This window comes from Microtus pennsylvanicus, chromosome 9 (genome assembly GCF_037038515.1).
Source record: "Microtus pennsylvanicus isolate mMicPen1 chromosome 9, mMicPen1.hap1, whole genome shotgun sequence".
Classification (NCBI taxonomy): domain Eukaryota; kingdom Metazoa; phylum Chordata; class Mammalia; order Rodentia; family Cricetidae; genus Microtus; species Microtus pennsylvanicus.
This window is the reverse complement of record NC_134587.1, coordinates 80,852,251-80,875,117: the sequence shown is the minus strand read 5'-3', so window position 1 is coordinate 80,875,117 and position 22,867 is coordinate 80,852,251. Positions and strand designations below refer to the sequence as shown.

General features: G+C 40.2%; 2 protein-coding genes across 3 annotated transcripts in view; both read right to left on the bottom strand.

Moving 5' to 3' along the window:
• Positions 1-22,867, bottom strand: part of LOC142857760 (disintegrin and metalloproteinase domain-containing protein 25-like) — a 43,236-nt gene that overhangs the window by 5,514 nt on the left and 14,855 nt on the right. Inside the window, exon 1 of one of the 2 annotated variants that reach the window (XM_075986569.1) lies at positions 14,602-14,687. The exons of the other annotated variant lie outside the window; for it this stretch is intronic. The gene's annotated coding sequence lies outside the window, so the exon portion shown is untranslated. Of the gene's footprint in view, positions 1-14,601; positions 14,688-22,867 lie in introns of those variants that run through there. 2 annotated transcript variants of the gene reach the window in all.
• Positions 12,240-14,660, bottom strand: LOC142857759 (disintegrin and metalloproteinase domain-containing protein 24-like). Its single transcript, XM_075986567.1, has one exon. It carries the CDS (start codon positions 14,641-14,643, stop codon positions 12,364-12,366), a length of 2,280 nt encoding a protein of 759 aa, XP_075842682.1. The 5' UTR covers positions 14,644-14,660; the 3' UTR covers positions 12,240-12,363.

The window sequence follows — 22,867 nt, the reverse complement described above, 5'->3', positions numbered from 1 at the left end:
GCATTTCCTCCATAAGTCATATAATTATTATACCTTCTGTACTTTTGCTTATGTTGCCAACATGGCCTCATCTTATTCTCAACCTATAGGCAAAAGGCAAGCATATAACTGTCTTCATTAAATGACATCATAGATCAAATGGACTTAACAGACAGCAACGTAATAATCTACCTAAAGAGTACAGAATAAGTAACTTCTAAGCATATATGATGTTTTCTCTAAGGTAAATATTAGGACAAAAATGGAAGTCTTAAGAAATATAAGAAAACTGAAATAATTGTTTGTTTTCGATCTGATCACAATGAAGTGAAACCACAAAATACCGCATGAAACTATCAAACACACATAAACTCTGGAAAATTCAATAACGATCACACTGAATGATGCCTGGGTTATTAAAGAAATCAAGGAACATCTAGAAATGAATGAAGATAAACACAGTGTTAAAAGATGATCGAATGAAATGAAATCAGGCATAAGAGAAAAGTATATGGAACCTTGTGCCTACGTTTACATATCACAGAGATCTCAAATAATATATACCTATGGACTTTGTAGAGCCAAGAACATGGTGAACCCTAAATTAGTAGTTTAAAATAAATAATTCAGGGCAGAAATAAAAGAAAAGAAATAAAAAATACAAAAATTTAGTGAAGCAAACAGTTACATTTTTTGAAAGATAAACAAGATCAACAACCTTTGTGAGCCACAATCCAAATTAATTAAATGAGAGATGAAAAGCAAATCATTATGACAGCCATGAACGAAATTCAGAACACCATTAGGATATATATTAATACAAACTTTCCACCAAACTGGAAAATCTAAAAGAAATATAAATGGATGACTTTCTAGAGGCATAAGACCTACCAAAATAAACCAAGGTGACAATGCCCCAAGTAGACATTTTATGCCACCAAGTAAAATCTCTAGTGCCAGGAATGGGTTACCTCGTGTTGAGTCATTTGCCAAACAAGTACAAAATTTCATGAGCTCTTGCAAAGACTGCTAATGGCTTTTTACAACCTGATGATAAGGCCAGCTGCAGAGGACACACATGTTATCAAGCATGGAGAGTTTGAGCTTGTGCCCAGTTAGAAGCTTCACCCTACTGATAGCGTTCATGGTGCTGGAAGGTACTCTGCGCATTACAGGAGAAAGGTAATCCTCAATATCACCCAGCTACCAACACTGGGACCTACCTCGGTAATTTACCTGCAAGATATACTTGTGTAATCATGTACTAATATCATGCAAGCAACCAAGTGCTTTTTCTAAATTTTTGCATTCGTTTTACATACCAGTCACAGTTCCCCCTCTCTCCCCTCTCTTCCCTCCTCCCACTCCCTGTACCTCTTTCCAACCCACCCCTCATCCACTCCTCAGAAAGGGTAAGGCATCCCATGGGGAGTCAACAATGCCTGGTAAGTTCAGTTGAGGTAGGAACAAAACCCCCTTCTTCCAATCCCTCTGCTCCTCAAGGTTGAGGCTATAGAGAGATCCACAGCTAAGCCCCAGTCCAGTCAAAGAGAGGGAGGGGGTATTTTGTAAGCAAGGGGGTCAAGAACAGGACAGGAAACCCACAGAATCAGCTGATCTGAATTTGTGCTTTCTTACTGACTCTGGACCAACAGCTGGGGAGCCTGCATGGGATCTAAGTAGGCTCTCTGCATGGGGTGACAGTTGTATAGCCTGGTCTGTTTGTGGGAATCCTGGCAGTGGGCTCATTCCAAATGCTTTTTAAAATCAGATTTAAAGTTCACTCCATGAGATGGAACAGACACAAGACACAGCTAAATTGTCCAAGAACCTGATGTTTGATAGATAGGTCATGAACCTAGGAGAAAATCTAATGCTGTTATTCTGATAAAAGACCAGAGCAATGAAATGACTCTTCTTGGCATACTGCTGGACCCATAAGATCAATGCCTTCTTAATCTTCATCAGAGAAGATTCTTTTTGCAGTCGATGGGAATTAACACAACTGGACAGTGTGAAGAAAGTGAGAGACTTTGGAGGACTTATTCCAAAATCAGATGTTTCTCTCAAACCCCTTCCCTCAAGGCTTAGGGATCTGTGTGGAAAATGAGTCAGAAAAACTCTTTAAGAGGTAGAAGTGCTGGAAGACTTAACCAGTCAGGACATGGACACATATAAACTCACAGAGACTGAAATCACATGTAGCCCTGAGTAGGCACTGCTGAACAGAGGCAGGCTGGGCTTGCTCTTATGGTTTCAGATTGCTCTTAGTATCTGATGTTTTTCTTAATCTAAATCTTCTCACCAGCACGGGGATCTGCTTCTTTATAACATTTTTTTGTAATGTATGATTATTGGTATTATTTCCACAGGAAACATGACAGTGTACCCTTCAGAACGTCTGCATAGAATTAGAGTATTGCAATCTGCTTGATCCTATTTTCACATGTATGTGGCATGTGCAAATACACGTTTGTGTGTGAGCAGTGCAATTGTGTGAACGTGCACATGCACACATGTGAGCATGTTCATGTGGAGACAGAAAAGCAACTTCTAGTGTCAGCCTCAGAAACTCTGCCCAATTCCTTGAAGACAACGACTCTTGACCTGGAGTTCATCAGTTAGGATAGAATGGCCTTTGAGTGACTTCAGGAGTCTGCCTGTGTCTTCCTGCCCAGAACCAGGATTGCAGGCACCAGAGCCACCACACCTAGTCTTTCCCCATGGATTCTAGAGACCTCGGGTTCTCATAGTTGTCAGGCACTCTATGGATGAAGCAAGTTTTATAGCCTTACATCCTATACTACACAAATAATGTAAGGAGTTTAATTACTGCTGATAATACCTTCTGTGTAGAGACCTTTAAAAATTGCCTCCAGTTGCTAGCAACCACTGCCTACTCTATGAGCCACCCACTACGCCACCTTACAGCCAGCCACTCCTGAGACACCTGAGTGAGACGTTGCAAAGGCAGTGATCTCTTCTGTAGCAGATCCCTCTGTGGTACAGGTTTTAATGAATAGTGCTTGTCCAGTGTGACAAAGGGCAATGCTTTCTGTGGATGCACACATGGTGTAGGCCACATCCTGTAATCAAAGGCCAAAAGACAGCTGCTGATACCACACAGGTGAGAACTACCACGGAGGCAACACTGACAGGAACTTCAATTAAACAGTTCCCCCAGGTTTCCAGTCTCTCCCTGCCTCCCCCGTAGGAAGATTCCACTAGGGAGGACTCCCAGTGAGCAAACAGGATCAAAGAATCCTGTTCTCTGTATGACAATCATCATAGAAAGGGGAGGCAGTCTGGAACTGAGAGAGGCAAAAGCAAAACACACTTGCAGGATCCCTGGGGTGGGTCCTTATTGAGAACACTGTAAGATAGTGTGAAACACTAAAATTGCTAAAAGTAAAGAACATTAGTTATGAATCCTGATGTTTTTGATCCTGGAGTATTAAATATTCCTAGGATGTTGTATTAGTGAATTCTGAAATATGCAATGCTTCATATGCTAAAATGGTAAGACATGGAAAACTTCCTAAGATTTGGTGCTGTGAAATTATAAACTGCTATTCCACCTCAAGTGCTCTTAGCTAGCTTTGAACTTTTCTTCCTCATTGGAAGTAGACACACTGCGTTCTTACCTTAATGATGATATTACATACCTATTTAAAAGCCATGTTAATGCAAAGAATAAAAATAACAAAGAGGATCAGAAAATCATTCACATTATTTTCCGTGTTTTCCTCTTTCCTCAGGTGGATTGCCATTGTCAACGCTCCTTCCACTGCCAAATATGTGGGTGGGCGCCTCCCAAAAGCCAAATGTGAAGACCTCACAGAGTAACATTATCCTCTGCGATGGCTTTTCCTTAAGATGAGAAACAAAAGCAATGGTGTCCCCTCTCTTCTCTCCCACTCAACATGGTACCGGAAATCTTAGCCAGCAAAACTGGACAATAAATAGAAATAAAACCATCAAATTGGAAAGGGGTAACTGAGGTTCTTGGTTCACTGGCAGCATGATCACACAGGTGGGAAGCAATTAGATTTAAAAGATGAATTCCTCATTAGATCAAAGTGATCAGACAAGCATCCGACAAAATAGAATCCTAGAAAAACATTGTGACTTTCCATAAAAAGGTAGGGATTATAGCAAAGGACTCAACGGCTTTTGATACTTCCTTCCTCTAGTGAAATGTGTAATTATCAAAACCAAATTCCTTGTAGGGTGATAGTATGGGAGTTGAACTGCAGGGGAAAAAATGTACAAGCGAACTTGAAGAAAGACTCTCAGATAGGACACACTTAAAATATAAGAAATAAGACAGGGAAGTTAATAATATCATGCGAATTATGCAACTCTGTGTAAAACACAGGACTGAAATCAGGGATTCTCCATTTAAGAAAATTAGTAGTGGGAGGCCAGGATGGCTGATCAGTTACGTGTATATTCGCCAGAGGAGTAGAGTCTGGTACACAGCATCCATGTTGTGTGACTCATAGAGCCTGTAACTCCAGCTCCAGGCAATCTCATATACTCTTCTGGTCTTCATAGGGACCTGCACATACTGGAACATCACACACATACATATGCACACATAAACACACACATAAAGATACCTTCCCTCACACACACAAATAAAAGTAAAATAACTTTTCTAAAGATGTTGACAAACAGGTCTTCGAACATAATTCCTAGTCTGTTTTCTATTCTTGCAGTCTTTGAGAAAACAATATAAAGGCTATTATAATTTTTAATATAATTCATAAAATAGAATAATGTATATATATGTAATGAATCTAAATATTAACTTATTTTGCATTTCCCTTTCTCTATGATTCTTGTGGAAATGTTGTCAACAGCCAGTCTTCCAGTTAAATAACTACTTTTTTGTTTTATTTTTTTAAATAATCTTTTTTATTTTATGCACCAATCCCAGTTCCTTCTCTCACCCTTCCCCCATCCACTCTTCAGAAAGGGTGGGGCCTCCCATGGAGTATCAACAAAATCTGTCACATCACTTGAAACCCCTACCTGCACACACACACACACACACACACACACACACACACACGTATCTAGGCTCAGGAAGTTATCCCTCTGCGGTGGGAACTCCTTCCACTCCTTCAGCCAATAGTCTTTAAGATACCAGCCCATTTGGTTGTGGTCTCTTATATTATAAATGCACCTGTAAATCCTGTGCTTGCTCTCTTGCTCCCAGCTCTCACTTCTGGCTGCTAGACTCTGTTCCTGTTCGCCATTCTGCAGAGGATTGTGATCTAGGACAGTGATCTGTAAGTCTCCCCTAAATAAATAACCCTTTATTATACGTAATTCTGAATTAGTGTGGGATTATTTTGTATCTTCCACCGTCATCCCTCCATAGGGAATGAGCTCCAAAAAAGGATAAATCCTGATCCCACTGACAGTGGCCCCATCAACTGTCAAGCCACAGAACTATCACCCACATTCAAGGGACCTAATGCAGTCCTATGCAGGTTCCCCAACTGTCAGTCCAGAGTCAGGGAGCTCCCACTAACTTGGGTCAGCTGTTTATGTGGGTTTCCCCATCATGTTCTTCACCCCTTTGTTCATTTTACCACTCCTGCATCTCTATGACTGGACCCCAGGAACTTGGCCCTGTACTTACTTGTGGATCTCTGCATCTGCTTCCATTAATTACTGGTTGAAGGTTCTGTGACGGCAATTAAGGTAGTCATCAATCTGATTGCAGGGGAAGTCCAGTTCAGGTGCCCTCTCCACTATTGCTTAGATACTTAGCTGTGATCATCCTTGTGGATTCCTGGGATTTTCCCTAGTGCCAGGTTTCTCACTAAGCCCATAATGGCTCCCTCTGTCAAGATATATCTTCCCTTGCTCTCCCTCTCTGACATTTCCCCAATTTGACCTTCCTGATCCCTTATGTTCTCCTCCCCAGCTCCCTTTCTCCTCCATTCCCTTCTCCCTTTCACACTCCCCTTCCACTCTCCACCCTTCCCCCATGCTTCCAATTTACCCAAAATACCTTGTCTATTTTCCCTTCCCAAGGGGATCCATGTACATCTCTCTTAGGGTCCTCTTTGTTTCCTGGATTCTCTAGGCTTGTGGACTGTAGGCTGGTAATCTTTTGCTTTATGTCTAATATCAAATTATGAGTGAATACCTACTGTGTTTGCCTTTCTAGGTCTGGGTTACCATGCTCAGGATAGTTTTCCTAGTTCCATCCACTTGTAAGCAAATTATATTCAACAAAATCATAGAAGAAAATTTTCCCGCCCTAAAGATGGACAAACTTATGAAAGTACAAGAAACTTACAGAAAACCAAATAGACTGGACCAAAAATGAGTCCCCTCAACACATAATAATCAGAACACTAAACATACAGAATAAAGAAAGAATATTAAGAGTTGCAAAGGAAAATAGCCAAATAACATATAAAGGCAGAACTATCAGAATTATACCCGACTTCTCAATAGAATCTCTGAAAGTCCAGAATGTTCAATTAAGTAGCTCTTCATCCTTATCTCCCCAACCTAAAGAATTCTTATTATCATTTATAGTTATTACCTCTAAAAAATCAATTGGATAGTTTATAATTCAGTGATAATATTATATATTATCTGTTGTATTTTGTACATTTTTGTTATGAAAAGGTAAGAGGAATAATGGGGAGGTTTAAGTGATGAGAAGGATAGGAGGGTAGGACAGAGTAGGGTACAAGGGAGGGATAACCAGTGCTAAATATGTTTGAAACGACCACATGGAAATCTACTATATTATATTGTATGTAATAGTAAATTTTTATATATGAGTAAAAAAATGGAATTACCATATATATAGTAGATTGTGCTTATTCAAGAAGCTATAGGTTGCCAAATAAAAACTTCATTGTCAGGTATGGCAATAATGCCCTCAGGTTGGTCTTAGGAGTTCCACAGACCACCCAAACAATACAGGCTATTGTCTTTGCTCTTGGCTGCTGTGGCGATTCGAATGAGAATGTCCCCCATAGGCTTTTATATTTTCATTCTGAGTCCCCGGTTGATGAACTGTTTGGAGAATTAGGAGGTATGGCCTTGTTGGAGGATGTGCCAGGCTTTTTCTTTTGGGCCAACAACTATCATGACCAGGAGACTGTTTATTGGTTTTGAATGTTTGGCCTAGCCTCACTCTTTTCTGGCTAGCTCTTTTTACTTAGAAAGCTCTTTCTATCTACCATGTGCGTAGGGTTTTTATCTTTGCTCACTTTTTTGCTCTCTCTGTTCCTAGCTTCTTACCCTGGGTGTGTCCCTCTTTCTCTCTTACTGCTTCTCCCATTCTTTTTTCTCCTTTCTCTCTAGCCTAGATTTCTCCTCCTATTTATTCTCTCTCCCGGCCAGCCCCACCTATTCTTCCTTCTGCCTAGCAATCGGTTGGTCAGCTGTTTATTAGACCGATCAGGTGCCTTAGGCAGGCAAGGTGAAACAGATGCAACACATCTTTACATAATTAAACAAATACAGCATAAACAAATGTAACAGACCTTTACACAGTTAAAGTAATATTCTGCAGCATAAACAAATGAAATACACCTTTACCTCGTTAAAATAATATTCCACAAAAGAAGGAATGTTCCTGCTAATTTTATAAATCACTTATGCCTTGTTAACATCGAGCTGGCCAGTTTTATGTCAACTTGAAACAAGCTTAAGTCAAATGAAAAGAGGGAGTCTCAATTGAGAAAATCCATAAGATTCATCTGTAGGGAGTTTTCTTATTAGTGATTGATGGGGGAGGGACAGGCCATGGCATGTGGGGCCATCCCTGGGTAGTAAACAAATCAGGCTGAGTAAACCATGAGGAACAAGCCAGTAAGCAGCACCCTGCTATGACTGTTAGACTCTTTCTCACCAATAACGGTATCTGAAATCTCAGTGTGTCTAGCAAGAATGGGGACAACTTACACAGCATCTTGTTTGTGTGGTTTTCTTGTTTTAATTTTTATCATTATACTGTCTCCTTAGAGATGTCTCCTATAACTGTGTCCTGAATCACTCTTAACTGCCGTCTTACATTAAATTGCTAAGCACAACTTTTATTCTCAGTTAAAATTTACCAGGGCCAAGAACATGGCCCAGTTAGTAAAGCACCTTGCACCTGCTGCATCTGAGTTTGGATACCTAGAACCCATGTAAGAAGCTGCCATATAGCGTGTTTCTATCATCCCAGCTCTGGTGAGGCAGAGACTGGCATCTCTCACAAGCTCATTGATCAATCAAGCTTAGCTGAATCAATGAGCTTCAGGTGCAGTGAGAGGCTCTCACAAAACAAAAAAGCAAACAAACAAAAGCAAATGAAATGGTGGAGATCTACTGAAAAAGGTGTGCAGTGTTGACCTTGGGCCCTCCACAGGAAAAGAGACCCATGTACATGCACATGAAACAATCTACACTAACAAGCAGATACACACAGACTTATGACATCATTCATAGGTTTCTTTTAATTCCCCTCTCTGCATGCTTTACCACAAGGAAGGAAGGAAGGAAGGAAGGAAGGAAGGAAGGAAGGAAGGAAGGAAGGAAGGAAGGAAGGAAGGAAGGCTTCCAGCCCACCTCTGACTTCCCTATGGGAACATTCTGCTAGGAAGGACTAATAAAAAAGACATGAAACTTGGAGGTTCCCTTTCTCCATGTGACAAAGCAGAATGAAAACGGGTGTTTTGTAATTGAGAGATACCAATGAAAAAAATACAGCCACAGAGAATTCTACAAGTTGGATCTTTACTCAGCAAAAACAAAGGGGCTAATTCCAATAAAACTAAACCACTGTTTCTCCAGAGGGCTTGAGTTTGATTTCCCAAGCACCCACACTGGTCAGCTCACAACTGCCTGCAACTCCGGTTCCAGGGGATTCAGCATCCTTTTCTGGTTTCCAAGGGTACAAATATACATGTGCACACACATATACACACAAATTTATTTTAGAATTTTAAAAATCAATCAGCCTAGGGAATATAGATTAGTGGGAGAATGCTTGCCAAACATGCATGTGGCCATGTGGTCAAACACAAATACAAACAAAAACAAATAAAAAGAAATAGAACAACAAAATGAGTATTAGATGGGCATTGTGGGGTGTACCTGTAAGCCATGTTTTGGCACACTCAGGCAGGAGCAGCACAAGTTCAAAAATAGCCTAGTCTATAGAGTCAGAACCTATCTTAAAAGCAAAGAACAAACTTACTCTAGTCTCTCCAGATGTAACCATTAGCCCTGGCGAGGTCTGCCTGTAAAAGCCTCTCCTCCAAGCCCATCTCCATCCCCTAGGGGCTTGGGCTTTTTATGTGGACCCAGTACTCCCCTGTCCATTTTCTTTCTAACTCATCTATCTGGGACCCACATGGACCACACTTGGATAGGACTCAGAGTGGGCAACTATAACCAAATGATGAACCGCCTTCCCAAAAAACACAAGACCAGCACTCTACACTAAAAAACAATTCAAATATCAGAACTCCAGATAACTACACACACTGCAAAATCACAGACCGGAGCAACCATGACCATATGAATCCAGCAACCTTGTTGTGTGAGGCCACGAGGAGAGCAATTTAGCTGAAACACAAGAAAAAGATTTCAAAGTAGAAATTATGAACATGTTTGAAGACATAAAAGAGGATATAAATAAAAGCCTTAATGAAGATTGTGAAAGTACAAACATTGAATATTGAAAATAATTCAAGATGAGAGAAGAATCTAACAAGCAATTAGAATCTATTTTAAAAAAAACCAAACTGAAATGAAAAGAAAAATAGAAAACAGGTTGTCAAACAAAAACCTTAGATTAAGGAAAATGGAAGAAAGAGTTTCAGATGTTGAACACATGGTAGGAAAAATGGCTAGTTTGTTAAAGAAAATGTTAAACCTAAAAAACAACCCAGACATGAAACATCCAGGAAATCTGCAACAGTCTAAAATAATAGCATCTATGAATGAATGGTATAGAGAAAGGAGAAGAAACCTAAGTCAAAAGCACAGAAAATATTTTTAACAAAATCATAGAAGAAAATTCCCCCAATTTAAAAAAGAGGGTGCTATAAAGTTACAAGAAGCATACAGTATACCAAATAGGTGGGCTTGGGGGAAAACATACATGACACATGGTAGTCAAAGCACTAATATAAGGAATGAAGAAAGGATATTAAAAGGTGAAAAAGAAAGAACAGGTTACATATAAAAACAGACTCATTAGAATAACACCTGACTACTCAGTGGAGACTCTGAAAGCCAGAAAGACCTGGACAGATGTTCTACCATCTCTAGGAGACCACAGATGCCAGCTCAGACCACTATACCCAGAAAAATCTCTATCACAACTGATGGAGAAAGAAACACATTTCATGGTTAAAAAATATTAAGTACTTTCTGTCTATTTATGCAGCTCTACAGAAGGCACTAGAAGGAAATATTTACTTTGAAGAGAGGTCTAACTACACGCAATGGGACTCAAGAAATAAATAATTCCAGAACTGCTAACTAAATAAAAGGGGGAGGATGAAAAAAGCCATACCATCACAACAAAATCGAGGAAGTTAATAAGCATTTTTCATGAGTACTGCCCAACATTAATGGTCTCAGTCCAGAATCCATCTTCTGCTGCATCCAAGAAACATACTTTAGCAACAAGGACAGATATATGCTTTAAGGGAAAAGGATGGAAAAGAATAATCCAAGCAAATGAACCCAGGAAGTATGCAGGTGTAGCCATTTTAATATATGTTAAAATAGACTTCAAACAAAAACTAATCAGAAAGAATTGGGAAGGACAGTACATACTCATCAAAGGAAAAATCTATCAAGAGGAACATTGCAATCCTAAACATTTATACACCAAATACAAGGGCACCCAAGCTATAAAAGAAACACTACTACAGTTAAAATCACAGACTGACTCTCACACAGTGACAGTGGGTGACTTCCATATTCTGCTCTTGCTGATAAACAAGTCATCTAGACAAAAACCAAGCAGAGAAATGCTAGGTTAATATCTTAAATCAACCTGACAGAATCTATAGAACATTCCACCCAAACATTAAAGAATTATTCTTTTTTCTCAGCAGCCCACGGATCTTTCTCCAAAATTGAGTGCAGATTAGGGCACAGACAAACTCTCAACGGTTTTTTAAAAACTGAAATAACACTGTACATTTTATCTGATCATCATAGATTAAAGCAGGATATGAACAACAATAGAAACAGCAGAAAGTTTACAATTCATAAAAACTTAACAACTAACCACTGTATGAAAATTAGGTCAAGACGGAAATCAATAAAAAAATAAAAAATGTTTTAGAACTAAATGAAAATAAAAACACAACTTACACAAACAAACGAGAGACACATGAGAGCAGTTCGAAGAAGCAAGTTTGTAGCCCTAAGTGGCAACTTCAAAAACTGGAGAAATTTGATCATAGTAACTTAGTGACACACTTGACATCTCTAGGAAAGCACAAAGAAATAATACCCAAAAAGAGTAGATCTGAAAAAATAAACACGGGGCTAAAATCAATGAAATTGAAACAAACAAACAAACAGCAGCAACAACAAAATACAAAGATTCAATGAAATAAAGACTTGGTTCTTTGAGAAACTCAACAGGAATCAGAAATCTTTAGCCAAATTAACCAAAAGATAACGAGAAAAGATCCAAATTAATAAAATTAGAGATGAAAAAGAAGCCATTAAAACAAACATTGAAGAAATCCAGAGAATCATAAAGATTTAATTTAAAAATCTGTATTCCATGAGATTGGAAATAGGTTAATTTCTTGATATAAATGATCTATAAAAGTTAAACAAACAGTTAGTAGACTCATAACCCCTCACCAAAACAGAAGTAGTACCTAAAAATCTCCCACCACCACTTCCCAGCAAAAAATGTCCCACAGCTGGACTCAGCACAATTCTACAGGACCATTAAGGAACCACTAATGTAAACACTTATTGAATTATTTCACCAAATAAGTGTGCAGCATCTTCAGCAGTAGGGCCTTCCCATTAGGTCGTGGAGAGTAATGAGTAGATTTGGCAGTAGTAGTCTGTGATATTTTGAGGACTCTATGACTCAATAAAATATAACCCAAAAAAGTTTTTTTTCTTTTAAAAAACTAAATAGTAAACTAAAAATTGAAATAAGTTACCTAAATGTTTTCAGGCTATAAAGAGTAGCCATATGATAGTTCTTATTTTTATTGAATGATAAAAGTGCATTATTCCAACCTATCATAGATTGCTGGAATCTTTTATCAGTAGTTTATAATGCACACAATAGCATTTCTCCTACTGGGACACTAAAAATGTGGGAAATTTCATTTAACGTTAAAGAGTAATTTCACAAATGTTCTACTCTGTGTTAGTTGAAGTTGAAGCTGTTGAAGGAGAAGTGCTGGTCTCTTCTTCCTCATGTGATGGTTTAGTCTCTTCTTTCTCAGGTGATGGTGTAGAGCCCTTGATAATCCAAAGAAATAAAAATAAAAGCAAAACCGTAAAAGAAACAGGAAATATCCAACTTATGAAGCTATTATCCTGTGACTTCCTCTCCATCTCCTTGTCCTTGTCCTTCTCCTTCTCTTTATCCTTCTCCTCATTTTTGCTTCCAGAAGATGGACCGCTGTCAATACTCCCTCCAGTGCCCTTTAGCAGGCAATATGGTGGACTCCAGCCATCATTGCAATGGCAATGATGTTTGTTATTGCAGACGCCATTCTTGTTGCAGGTCTTTGGTGAACACTCACTTGCCCAGATTGACTTATTGACACACTTTCTGTTCATGCACACATGCTCTGGACCACAGTGTGTGCCATCTTTTACGTCACCAAGGTCAGGGATGCTCATCCCAAAATGGTAGTCAGTACTCCAGCAGGAGACACCTTTGAAATGAGTCCAATGTACGGTATAATGGCTCCTCCAAATAGGAAGACTTTTCACTTCTTTACACTGAACTCTTCCACAGAGGATATCTGAGTTATTACATTTCACATATACATTGTTTATTATTCCACAGTTACCAAAACGATCACCATAAGTATTGACTTCCTGGTAGCAACTGTCAGATGCTTTCCTGGCATCCTTGCCAAAAAGTCTCCGGCACTGTTCATCATGGCTGTTACATCTTTTTTCATAGCAGTAGCCACCATCACTGCAAGAGCTTCCATCCTGTAAAAACACATCTTCTGGGCACTCAGGTGAAGTTCCATTGCACCATTCTGGGAGGTCACATTCGCTCTCCTTAATTCTACACAGAGTGCCAGATGGCAGGAATTGGCATTTGTTGCTGCAGCATAGCCCGGTATCACAGCTAGCTCCAGGCTTGAGAGTACAGCCTGGCTGACAACAGAGACTATAGTCACATAATTCGGGGGGTCCACAGTCACACTCCTCACCTTCATCAACCACCCCGTTCCCACAGAACTTAAACGGATAGGTATCCGAAAGGTTGAGTTTATTGTACATACAGCTTGCTTTGGCTGTGTTTTCCCACAATGCAGCATGACTACAGTTACTGAATTTTCTGGAACATCTTGTTGTAGGAGACATCACACATGGTCCTCCTCCACATGTACAAAATATCCCATCATGGGGCATGCCCAAATTATGACCTATCCCATGTGCCACGATACACCCAAAGTTAAAGAAATTTTCCCCCAAGGGACTCTCAACTCCACACCCAAATGTCTTATTACATATAGTTCCAACATAGGCTATGCCAAAATAGTTACTAAAATTATAATTCACAAAGAGATGTGCAATATCATGTCGTAGGTAAGAATCAAGGTGTTCACTCTTCCACTTACAAAATGCTGGCAAGAGAGTATATATATCTTTCACTGGTATGGGGTTTTCCTTACTCCAGATTACAAGTCCAAGTAAAGCCACATTAATATCCACTGGAAATAAGAAGTAATTTAGTCCATTCATAATCATGAATACATCTCGTAGCACAAGAGAAGTATTACGGCCTCGATAAAGGAATTGTTCATGGTCTATAACCAATGCCAGTTCAATATACAATCTGTGAGTCCACCATGTCCCATAGACAACTTGTGTTGTGGAGGAGTCATCGTCCTCTTGAGGTGTCTCTTGCTCTGCTGTTTCTTCATCTGTTAATGCACATCTCATGGAACATAATTGAGTTTTTTCATTGTCTATCTTATAAACTAGATGTTCAAATGTGGAAGAAGGGCTCTTGGGTCTAATTTCATAAGCTGTGTCGTTTATCTGTAATGTTCCTTGTAAACCCCCCAAACAGGTGATAAGAGCAACCGTGGATTCTGGGTTTCCTTCCACAAAACCAAAGTAATAGCAGTCTTTTTGGACAAAAGGCCGATCCTCAATGAGGTCTCCTTGATCACTGTAGGTGAACACAGAGAGATGGCTGGATACTAGAAAGCTTTGGGGCTTCATGGAGATAATGTGTCTCTGGCCTCCTAAGTGTAGGCTATAGGACTTCCAGCCTGCATGACTCATGTTTCTACTAGAGATGGTTACCCTCAAGGGTATCACTACTTCTGGAAGGCTTTTGAATTCAGCACACCAGGTCAGGGGCCATATAGAAGGAAAGAGCAACACCCTCAACCATACCTGCAAGAGAGCGATTCTTACATGTACTGGAACCTCACTCATAGCCACCTTGTCCTACTGGAGAGAGCAAAGGAGGACGGGATGTGGTTCTGCTGCCCGGATCTTTATTTTGTCTTGATCTCATGCAGCACTAACATTTAATACTGTCTTCTGGAAGACTGGATCCATCAGGGAAGGGGGACCTTATGAAACAGGAAAAAGAAGGCAGAGATAAAGAGTGGCTTCATGATGAGCTGGCTAAAGTAGAAGGCTTTATATAAATATAGCTTAGCATTTGGACCAAAGCATGACTTCTTATTGTGCATTTGATTTGCTCTTTAATTTTGAAGAGGTACAGTCACACTCCGGTTGTTCAGAAGGGTCACAGTGAGTCACAGGCTGATAATCTCAGACCTTGATGACAGATACATGGATTCACTGTATTGTCCCCTAAATATATACACATTTGAGACTATATTTACATTAATATTGAAAATAAGCTTCTATTGGCTATTGTGAAGTAGCCACTTGCTTTAATGAGATAAGTTTGATTTATACATAGTCAATCAAGTAGTATCAGTGGTTTCTTCAATTTTTAATGATAAGTTGCACATAGTTCTTAGCAGACTTGTATAAAAAAATATTCTACCATGTTAAACGCATGGTATTTAACTTGCACTCCCATGTAACAAACCTGCTTGTTCTCTCTTATGCCAGGTCTGTCAAACTGCAGAGTCAAAGGTGGAATCTTCTGTAATGAATATCTCCATATGATGAATCAATAAACAATAGTATAATAAAATTAGGTGTGCTGGCTTGATGTCTGTTTCTCAATCGCATTTATATTTGATTATACTTATGAAAGGAGTACTTTTTTATTGAAAATAGGTTAATTCCTCATATAATATATTCTGATTATAGCACCCCCTTCCTAGGGAGACCCATTCATCCCCCAACCCCTTGTGCCATACTGATTACCTAAACACTCTGGGCCTGCGGATTGCAGTTTGACGATCATTTCCTTAATAGATAATATCCACATATAAGAGACTACATACCATAGTTGTCTTTCTGGGTTACCTCATTAAGGATGATTTTTTTTCTAGTTGCATCAATTTGCCTGAAAATTGTATGAGCTCATATTTTAAGAGCTGAGTAATGTTCCATTGTGCAAATGTACCACATTTTGTGCATCCACTCTTCTGTTTAGGGACGTCTAGGTTGTTTCCGGTTTCTGGCTATTACGAATAAAGTTTTAGTGAGTGTGGTGGAACAAGCAAGTGCCTTTGTGGTAGGATGGAGTGTCCTTTGGGTATATGCTCATGAGTTGAACATGTGGGTCATGAGATAGACCAATTCCCAACTTTCTAAGAAATCCTCATATTGTTTTCCAGGGTGGCTTTACAAGTTTGTACTCGCACAAGCAATGGAGAAGTGTTCCCCTTGCTCCACATTCCTCACCAGCAAGAGCTGTCATTTGTGTTTTTTATCTTAGACATTTTGACAGGTGTTATATGGAATCTCAAAGTAGTTTTGATTTGCATTTCCCTGATGGCTAAGGATGTTGAGCATTTCTGTGTTTCTCAGTCATTTGAGTTTCCTCTATGGAGAATTCCCTGTTTGGATCTGTATTCCATTTATCAATTGAATTATTTGGGTTTTTATATCTAGTTTCTTGAATTCTTTAAATGTTTTTTATATTAGTCCTCTATATGGAGTTGGTAAAAAGTCCTTTCCCCATTCTATAGGCTGCCATTTTGTCAAATTGATAGTGTTCTTTGCCTTACAGAACATTTCCAGTTTCCTGAGGCTCCATTTATTAATTGTTCCATTTATTAAATTGCCTGCATTATCATTCATCTGTTCAGGAAGTCATCTCCTGTGCCAGAGCATTCAAGGTTATTCCTCAACCTTCTTTCCTATCATGTCCAGTGTGTCTGGTTTTATGTTGAGGTCTTTGATCACTTGAACTTGTGTTTGTGCAGGGTAATAAATATGGATCTATTTGTGTTCTTCTACATGCAGACACCCAGTTTGACTGCCACTATTTGTTGAAGATACTGTCTTTTTTCCTGTGTTTCTATGTTCTTTATCAAAATTCAGGTGTCCATAATTGCTTGGATTTATGTCTGGGTCTTCTGTTCAATTCCATTGTTCAATGTTTTTTGTTTTTATGTCAATACCTTGCTGTTTTTATTACTATACCTCTGTCACATAGCTAGAAATCAGGAATGGGGAGGCCTCCAACAGTTTGTATTGTTCAAGATTGTTTTAGCTATCTTGAGTTTTTATTGTTATTGTTGTTGCTTTTCCATATGAAGTTGAAAATTCTCCCATCAAAAATCTGTAAAGAATTATCTTGGTAGCTCCCCCTATTCCAGGTCCCTAGACCTGGGGCAGAAGAATTTCACCCACGAGCCTTAGCATCGGGCCTTCAAGGTACCATGATGGTGAGAGAGTACAGGGTGGCCAAATGAGAGAGAGAGAGAGAGAGAGAGAGAGAGAGAGAGAGAGAGAGAGAGAGAGAGAACAGAAAGATTCTGGGGTAGATGCTCTGCTTTCTACCCAGGGCAATGGCGATGTCTGATCCTTAGCTGCTGTCAAGTTCCACGACTTGGTCCATGGCTCTGATGAAGCTGTGGAGTTTTGTGTTAATGTGCATGGGTCCTGTTACCACCAAGGGTCTCATGGATGCCTGGAATCTGGGCTACTACATGTGACCAAGATGATGTCTAAGGGATGTATCCAACTGAGGCCATGCTGATCCAGGACTCCTATGCCACCATCTTGGACCATGGTGATGTATAATGCAGACTGCTGCAGGCTGGCCATGTCTGGGTTCATGGCCCTGCTGTGGAGGTCTCCAAGTTGACACCATGGGTCCTGTTGCGACTGAGGGCCATGAAGAGGCCTGCGGTCTGGGTCAACACCTGAGGCCATGTTGGTCTTAGCGGGTCAAACTGCTGCTGGGACCATACTTATATAGGTGGCCCCTGATACTACCAGGGCTACTGTTTTGTCCAGTCCCTAATTGTGGCCATGAGCCATGTCTGGGTCAGTAACCCTACTCTGGTGAAAATCTGTGTCAATGTCTGTGCCTACTGTTACCATCAAAGTCTGAGTGGATACCCAGGCTCTAGGCTGCCTCCTGGAGAAATGTTGGTGTTTGGGGGTCACACCGCCACTTGAGACATGCTGACTGGGCTATCTTCATTAATAACTAGGGCCATGAAGACATCTGGGCCCAGGCTGTTGCCAAAAACCATGTGTGGATCTGTGGCCCTACCACAGCCTGAGTCTGTGCCAATGTCTGTAGCCTGTGTTGCCACCCAAGGCCACATTACTTCCCAGGATCTGGGCCTCCACCTGCGGTCTTCTTGGCATAGGAGGGCTGTGTTGCTGATGGGCCCATACAGACCTGAGTAACATGTGCCACCACCTGGGTCCAGGGCATTCATATGACTAAACTGTAGCCAAGGGCATGTCTGGGTCTGTAGCCCTGCCACATCCAGGACCTGCACTGATGTCCAAGGCTCCCGTTGCCATCAAAAGCAGAGCAGATGCCCAGGGTCTAGGCCTACACGTGGAGCCATGTGGTGGTTTGAGGGCCATGCTACTGTTGGGTCCTGCACTGCCAACTGGGACCATGGTGTCATCCGAGCCTGGGTGCTGCCAAGGACTGTGTCTAGGTCCATGGTCCAATTACCACAGGTGAGCTGCAGGTAGGGTGGGATGGGGGAATCATAGGAGCAGAAGGACTGCCCCTCCCCCCTGCCATGTGGTCGCATGGGTGAGGAGAAAACTGTTCTCCCTCTTCTCACCCCTTGCCACATGTGGTAGGTGAGAGAGTTGTCCCCAGGGCCTCCAGAATGAGAGAACTGGCCCTGTCCCTCACCTGCTGCAGTGCATGTTAGAGCAGGCACATGGCACCTCACCTGGGCAGCACGCTAGAACTGAGCCTGTTGGTGGGGGCACAGGTGAGCTGGGCCTGTAGGCATGAGAGCAGAATAGCTGTTCCAGCCCCCTCCCTCATATGCCATGGGAAGGCAAGAGTAAGGGAAATATGCCCCCCTTGCCACCTGCGAGAGGTGTGAGAGCTGACCTCAGGGGAACAAGGATGGAAGAGTTAGCACTGTGCTTCAAAAAGTGCTGCAATCCAGAGAGCAGGTCCCACACCTTGTCAAGACAAAGGAGCAGAGTTGTCCCTGGTGGTGTGAGTGCAGATGAGCTGGGTACTGAGGGTGTGAGAACAGGATTACCTTGGCTGATTTTTTTCCCATTGTTTCATCTCTGCATCTCTGGGATGGAGCCTATTTGATCATGATGGATGATCTTTTTTTGGTGTGTTCTTGAATTTGGTTTGCAAGTATTTTATGGGTATTTTTGTATCTGTGTTCATAAGAAAAATTGGTCTACTCTTTCTTTGCTGACTATGTGGTTTCAGTATCTGGGTGACTGTGCCTCATAAAATGAATTTGGTAGTGTTCCTTTGCTTTCTATTTTGTGAAATAATTTAAGGAGTGTTAGCCTTAATTCTGCAAAAATCTGGTGGAATTTTTCTCCTAAGGGACTTTCACCTGCACAATCAAATATCTTATTATAACAAACAGCAGAGCAAGTGAGACCTCAAGAGGATGATGAGTCCACCGTAGCGCAAGTTGTCTATGGGGCATGGTGGACTCACAAATTGTATATTCAGCTGGCATTGGTTATAGACCACGAACAATTCCTTTATTGAGGATGCAATACTTCTCTTGTTTGTTTTCTTTTTCCCATGAAGATTAGATCCATATATGTCTCACTTACAATCCTCACTATTGTCTAGATTCTCTGGGATTGTGAATTGTAGGCTGGTTTTCTTTGCTTTAAACCCAAGATAGCCAAAACAATTCTGTACAATAAAGGAACTTCTGGAGGCATCACAATCCCTGACTTCAAACTCTATTACAGAGCTACAGCACTAAAAACAGCCTAGTATGAGCATAAAATGGAACCAAATCAAAGACCCAGATATTAATCCACACACCTACGAACACCTGATTTAAAAAAATATAAAATGGAATAAAGAAAGCATATTCAACAAATGGTGCTGACATAATTGAATATCAACATGTAGAAGAAAATAGATCCATCTATCACATGCACAAAACTCAAGTCCAAATGGATCAAAGACCTCAACATAAAGCCAACCACACTAAACCTCATAGAAGAGAAAGTGGGAAGTACATTTGAACGCATTGGCACAGGAGACCACTTCCTAAATATAACCCCAGTAGCAAGACACTGAGAGAAACAATTAATAAATGGCACCTCCTGAAAATGAAAAGCTTCTCTAAAGAAAAGGGTCAACAAGACAAAACAACAGCCTACAGAATGGGAAAAGATCTTCACTAACCCCACATCAGACAGAGGTCTGATCTCCAAAATATACAAAGAGCTCAGGAAACTGGACACCAAAAGATCACATAATCCAATTAAAAAAAATGGAGTACAGACCTAAACAGAGAACTCTCAACAGAGGAATCTAAAATGGCTGAAAGACAATTAAGGAAATATTCAACATTCTTAGTCATCAGAGAAATGCAAATCCAAACAACTCTGAGATTCCATCTTACAACTGTAACAATGGCCAAAATCAAAAACACTGATGACAACTTTTGCTGGAGAGGTTGTGGGGAAAAGGGAACACTTCTGCAGTGCTGATGGGAATGCAAGCTGGTACAACCACTTTGGATGTCAGTGTGGTGATTTCTCAGAGAATTAGGAAACAACCTTCCTCAAGACCCAATAATACCACATTTGGGTATATACCCAAAGGATGCTCAATCATGCCACAAGGACATGTGCTCAACTATGTTCATAGCAGCATTGTTTGTCATAGCCAGAACCTGAAAACAACCTAAATGCCCCTCGACCAAAGAATGGATGAGGAAAATGTGGTACATTTATACAATGGAGTACTACACAGCAGAAAAAAATTCTTGAATTTTGCAGGAAATTGGATAGAGCTAGAAAGCATTATTTTGAGTGAGGTAACCCAGACACAGAGAGACAGTTATCACATGTACTCACTCATAGGTGGTTTTTAAACATAAAGCAAAGAAAACCAGCCTACAAACCACAATCCCAGAGAACTTAGACAACAATGAGGACACTAAGAGAGACTTACATAGATATAATCTACATGGGAAGTAGAAAAAGACAAGATCTCCTGAGTAAATTGGGAGCATGGGGACCTTGGGGGAGGGTTGAAGGAGGGAGGGGAGAGGCAAGGAGGGGAGCAGAGAAAAATGTAGAGCTCAATAAAAATAAATAAAAACATTCTGACATGCTGATTCTCTATTTGCATCTATTTTGATATGTGTGTGAGTAATAACAACAAGTATATGTGTATATTTGGTTATGATCATAGAGTTAATATTTTTGTGATGGAAAGGCTGATGATTTATCAATAATATTGCTAATAAACTTAACCATACAAAACTATCAGGATTCATTACTAAGATCTCAGCTTGTCAATAGGTCACTGGTAAAGAAACTTGAAAGTTGAGCCAGTTTCTCACATCTTGCAGGATTTTAGATGATGACTAAAGAGGCCACGGGTTCTGAAGGATTGTGACATTTTCAACTGAAACAATGTGCAGATATGGCTCGAGGGTTACAAAGTGTTCGCAGCCAAGCCTGACAACCTGCATTCCAGCTTGGAAATCTACAGTGGAGAGAACCAATTCTTGCAAGTTCTTCTCTGACTTCTACATACATACACCCACATCCTCCTTCAGCCATTCCTCCACATAAACACATACACTCTATGGTGATGATGATGGTGACGATACCTATCAAATAAAAGAGCCTGAATAGTCATATTAGTAGAGAACTTTAAACCCTGTCTCCAGCATCTCCTATTCTCCGCTTCATCCAACTTATCAGCCCATGTATTTTAATCATCATCTAAGCCTTGTCATTGTTTATGATCTAATTCGATATTTTATAAACTATGAATAACAGCACATTAAAACAGTTCGTCCTTTCCAAATAGGAGAGAGGAATAAGAAATAATAGGAGCCACTAGTCCTTCTCAAAATTTGAAGAATTCCAAAAAATTGTCAGTATGTTCATGAGCTTCTTGTCCTTTAGGCCTAAGCTCTTGAGAGGCTTACCAAGAGATGGAGTGATGATTTCTTGGTGTGGACCTATTCATGGTTCATTTGTAAGAACAGGTTTATAAGCAAAGATTTCTGAGAACTCACATGACAAAGAGAACAGAAATCCTTTCTTCCTTTGTCTCTCATTGGATTAAGTTCTAGATCCGATTGCTTAGCAACAAGAACCTTTTAGTCTATAGATCCTGGGAGTTGGCCTTCCCACTGTGTCTCCACAATCTCAACCAAACCTTATCACTACTTACTCCGCAGTGTGAGTAAATCTGGCTTCTTTTCCCACATTTATTATGCTCTAGTAACTTTCCAATATGACTAGGTCTTTCTGTTCTCCCAATGTACACACCCCTCACACACGGCATGGATTTACTACCTTCTGAAACCTTTCTCACACTGCTACCCCTGTCCCAGGTTGTTTCCTCAACATTTAGCCATATCATGGAGAACTTGAATAACTTTAGGTCCCAGAGAAAAATTCAAATCCATCTTAAAATTTTATTAAGTGAGTTGGACGGTGGTAGTACACACCTTTAATCCCAGCACTTAGGAGGTAGAAGCAGGCGGATCTCTGTGAGTTCGAGGCCAGCCTGGTCTACAAGAGCTAGTTCCAGGACAGGCTCCAAAACTACAAAAAAAAAAAAAAACCTATCACAAAAAAAAATCTAAGTAATCTAGTCATTAATAACCATCTGTCCTTTTCTTCAGGTCAATGAATGATTAAGACACATTTTCCAACAGCACATAAATATGCTTTATCTATTATGCTAAGTTCTATAAACTTATTATAACTATAGCATAACTATTTTATTATAACTATAAAAATAGGTCAAAAAAGAATTTAGAAGATGAAAAATAGTAAATAAAAACATCATGCAAACAAATTTCAGATAAGCTGTCTATTTTGGATGTTTTCGAAATACCAGAGGAGAGTGTGTTTAACAGTTGGCTAGAGTAAGCCATGGAAGCTGTTTGATCTTTGAGCGTCCATAGTGAGATAACATGAGGTTGGTAATATCTGCAAGTTTGTTGTCCCCTATGTCTGCTTTTACTTCCCTGTTCTTAGTCTGCCCACCTCTGCATCATTTACCTCATCAACTTTCTCACTTTTTCCAACTTTCAACATAACT

Excerpts from the sequence above, each read along its gene's own strand:
- LOC142857759 (XM_075986567.1), bottom strand. The coding sequence starts at position 14,643 with ATGAGTGAGGTTCCAGTACATGTAAGAATCGCTCTCTTGCAGGTATGG.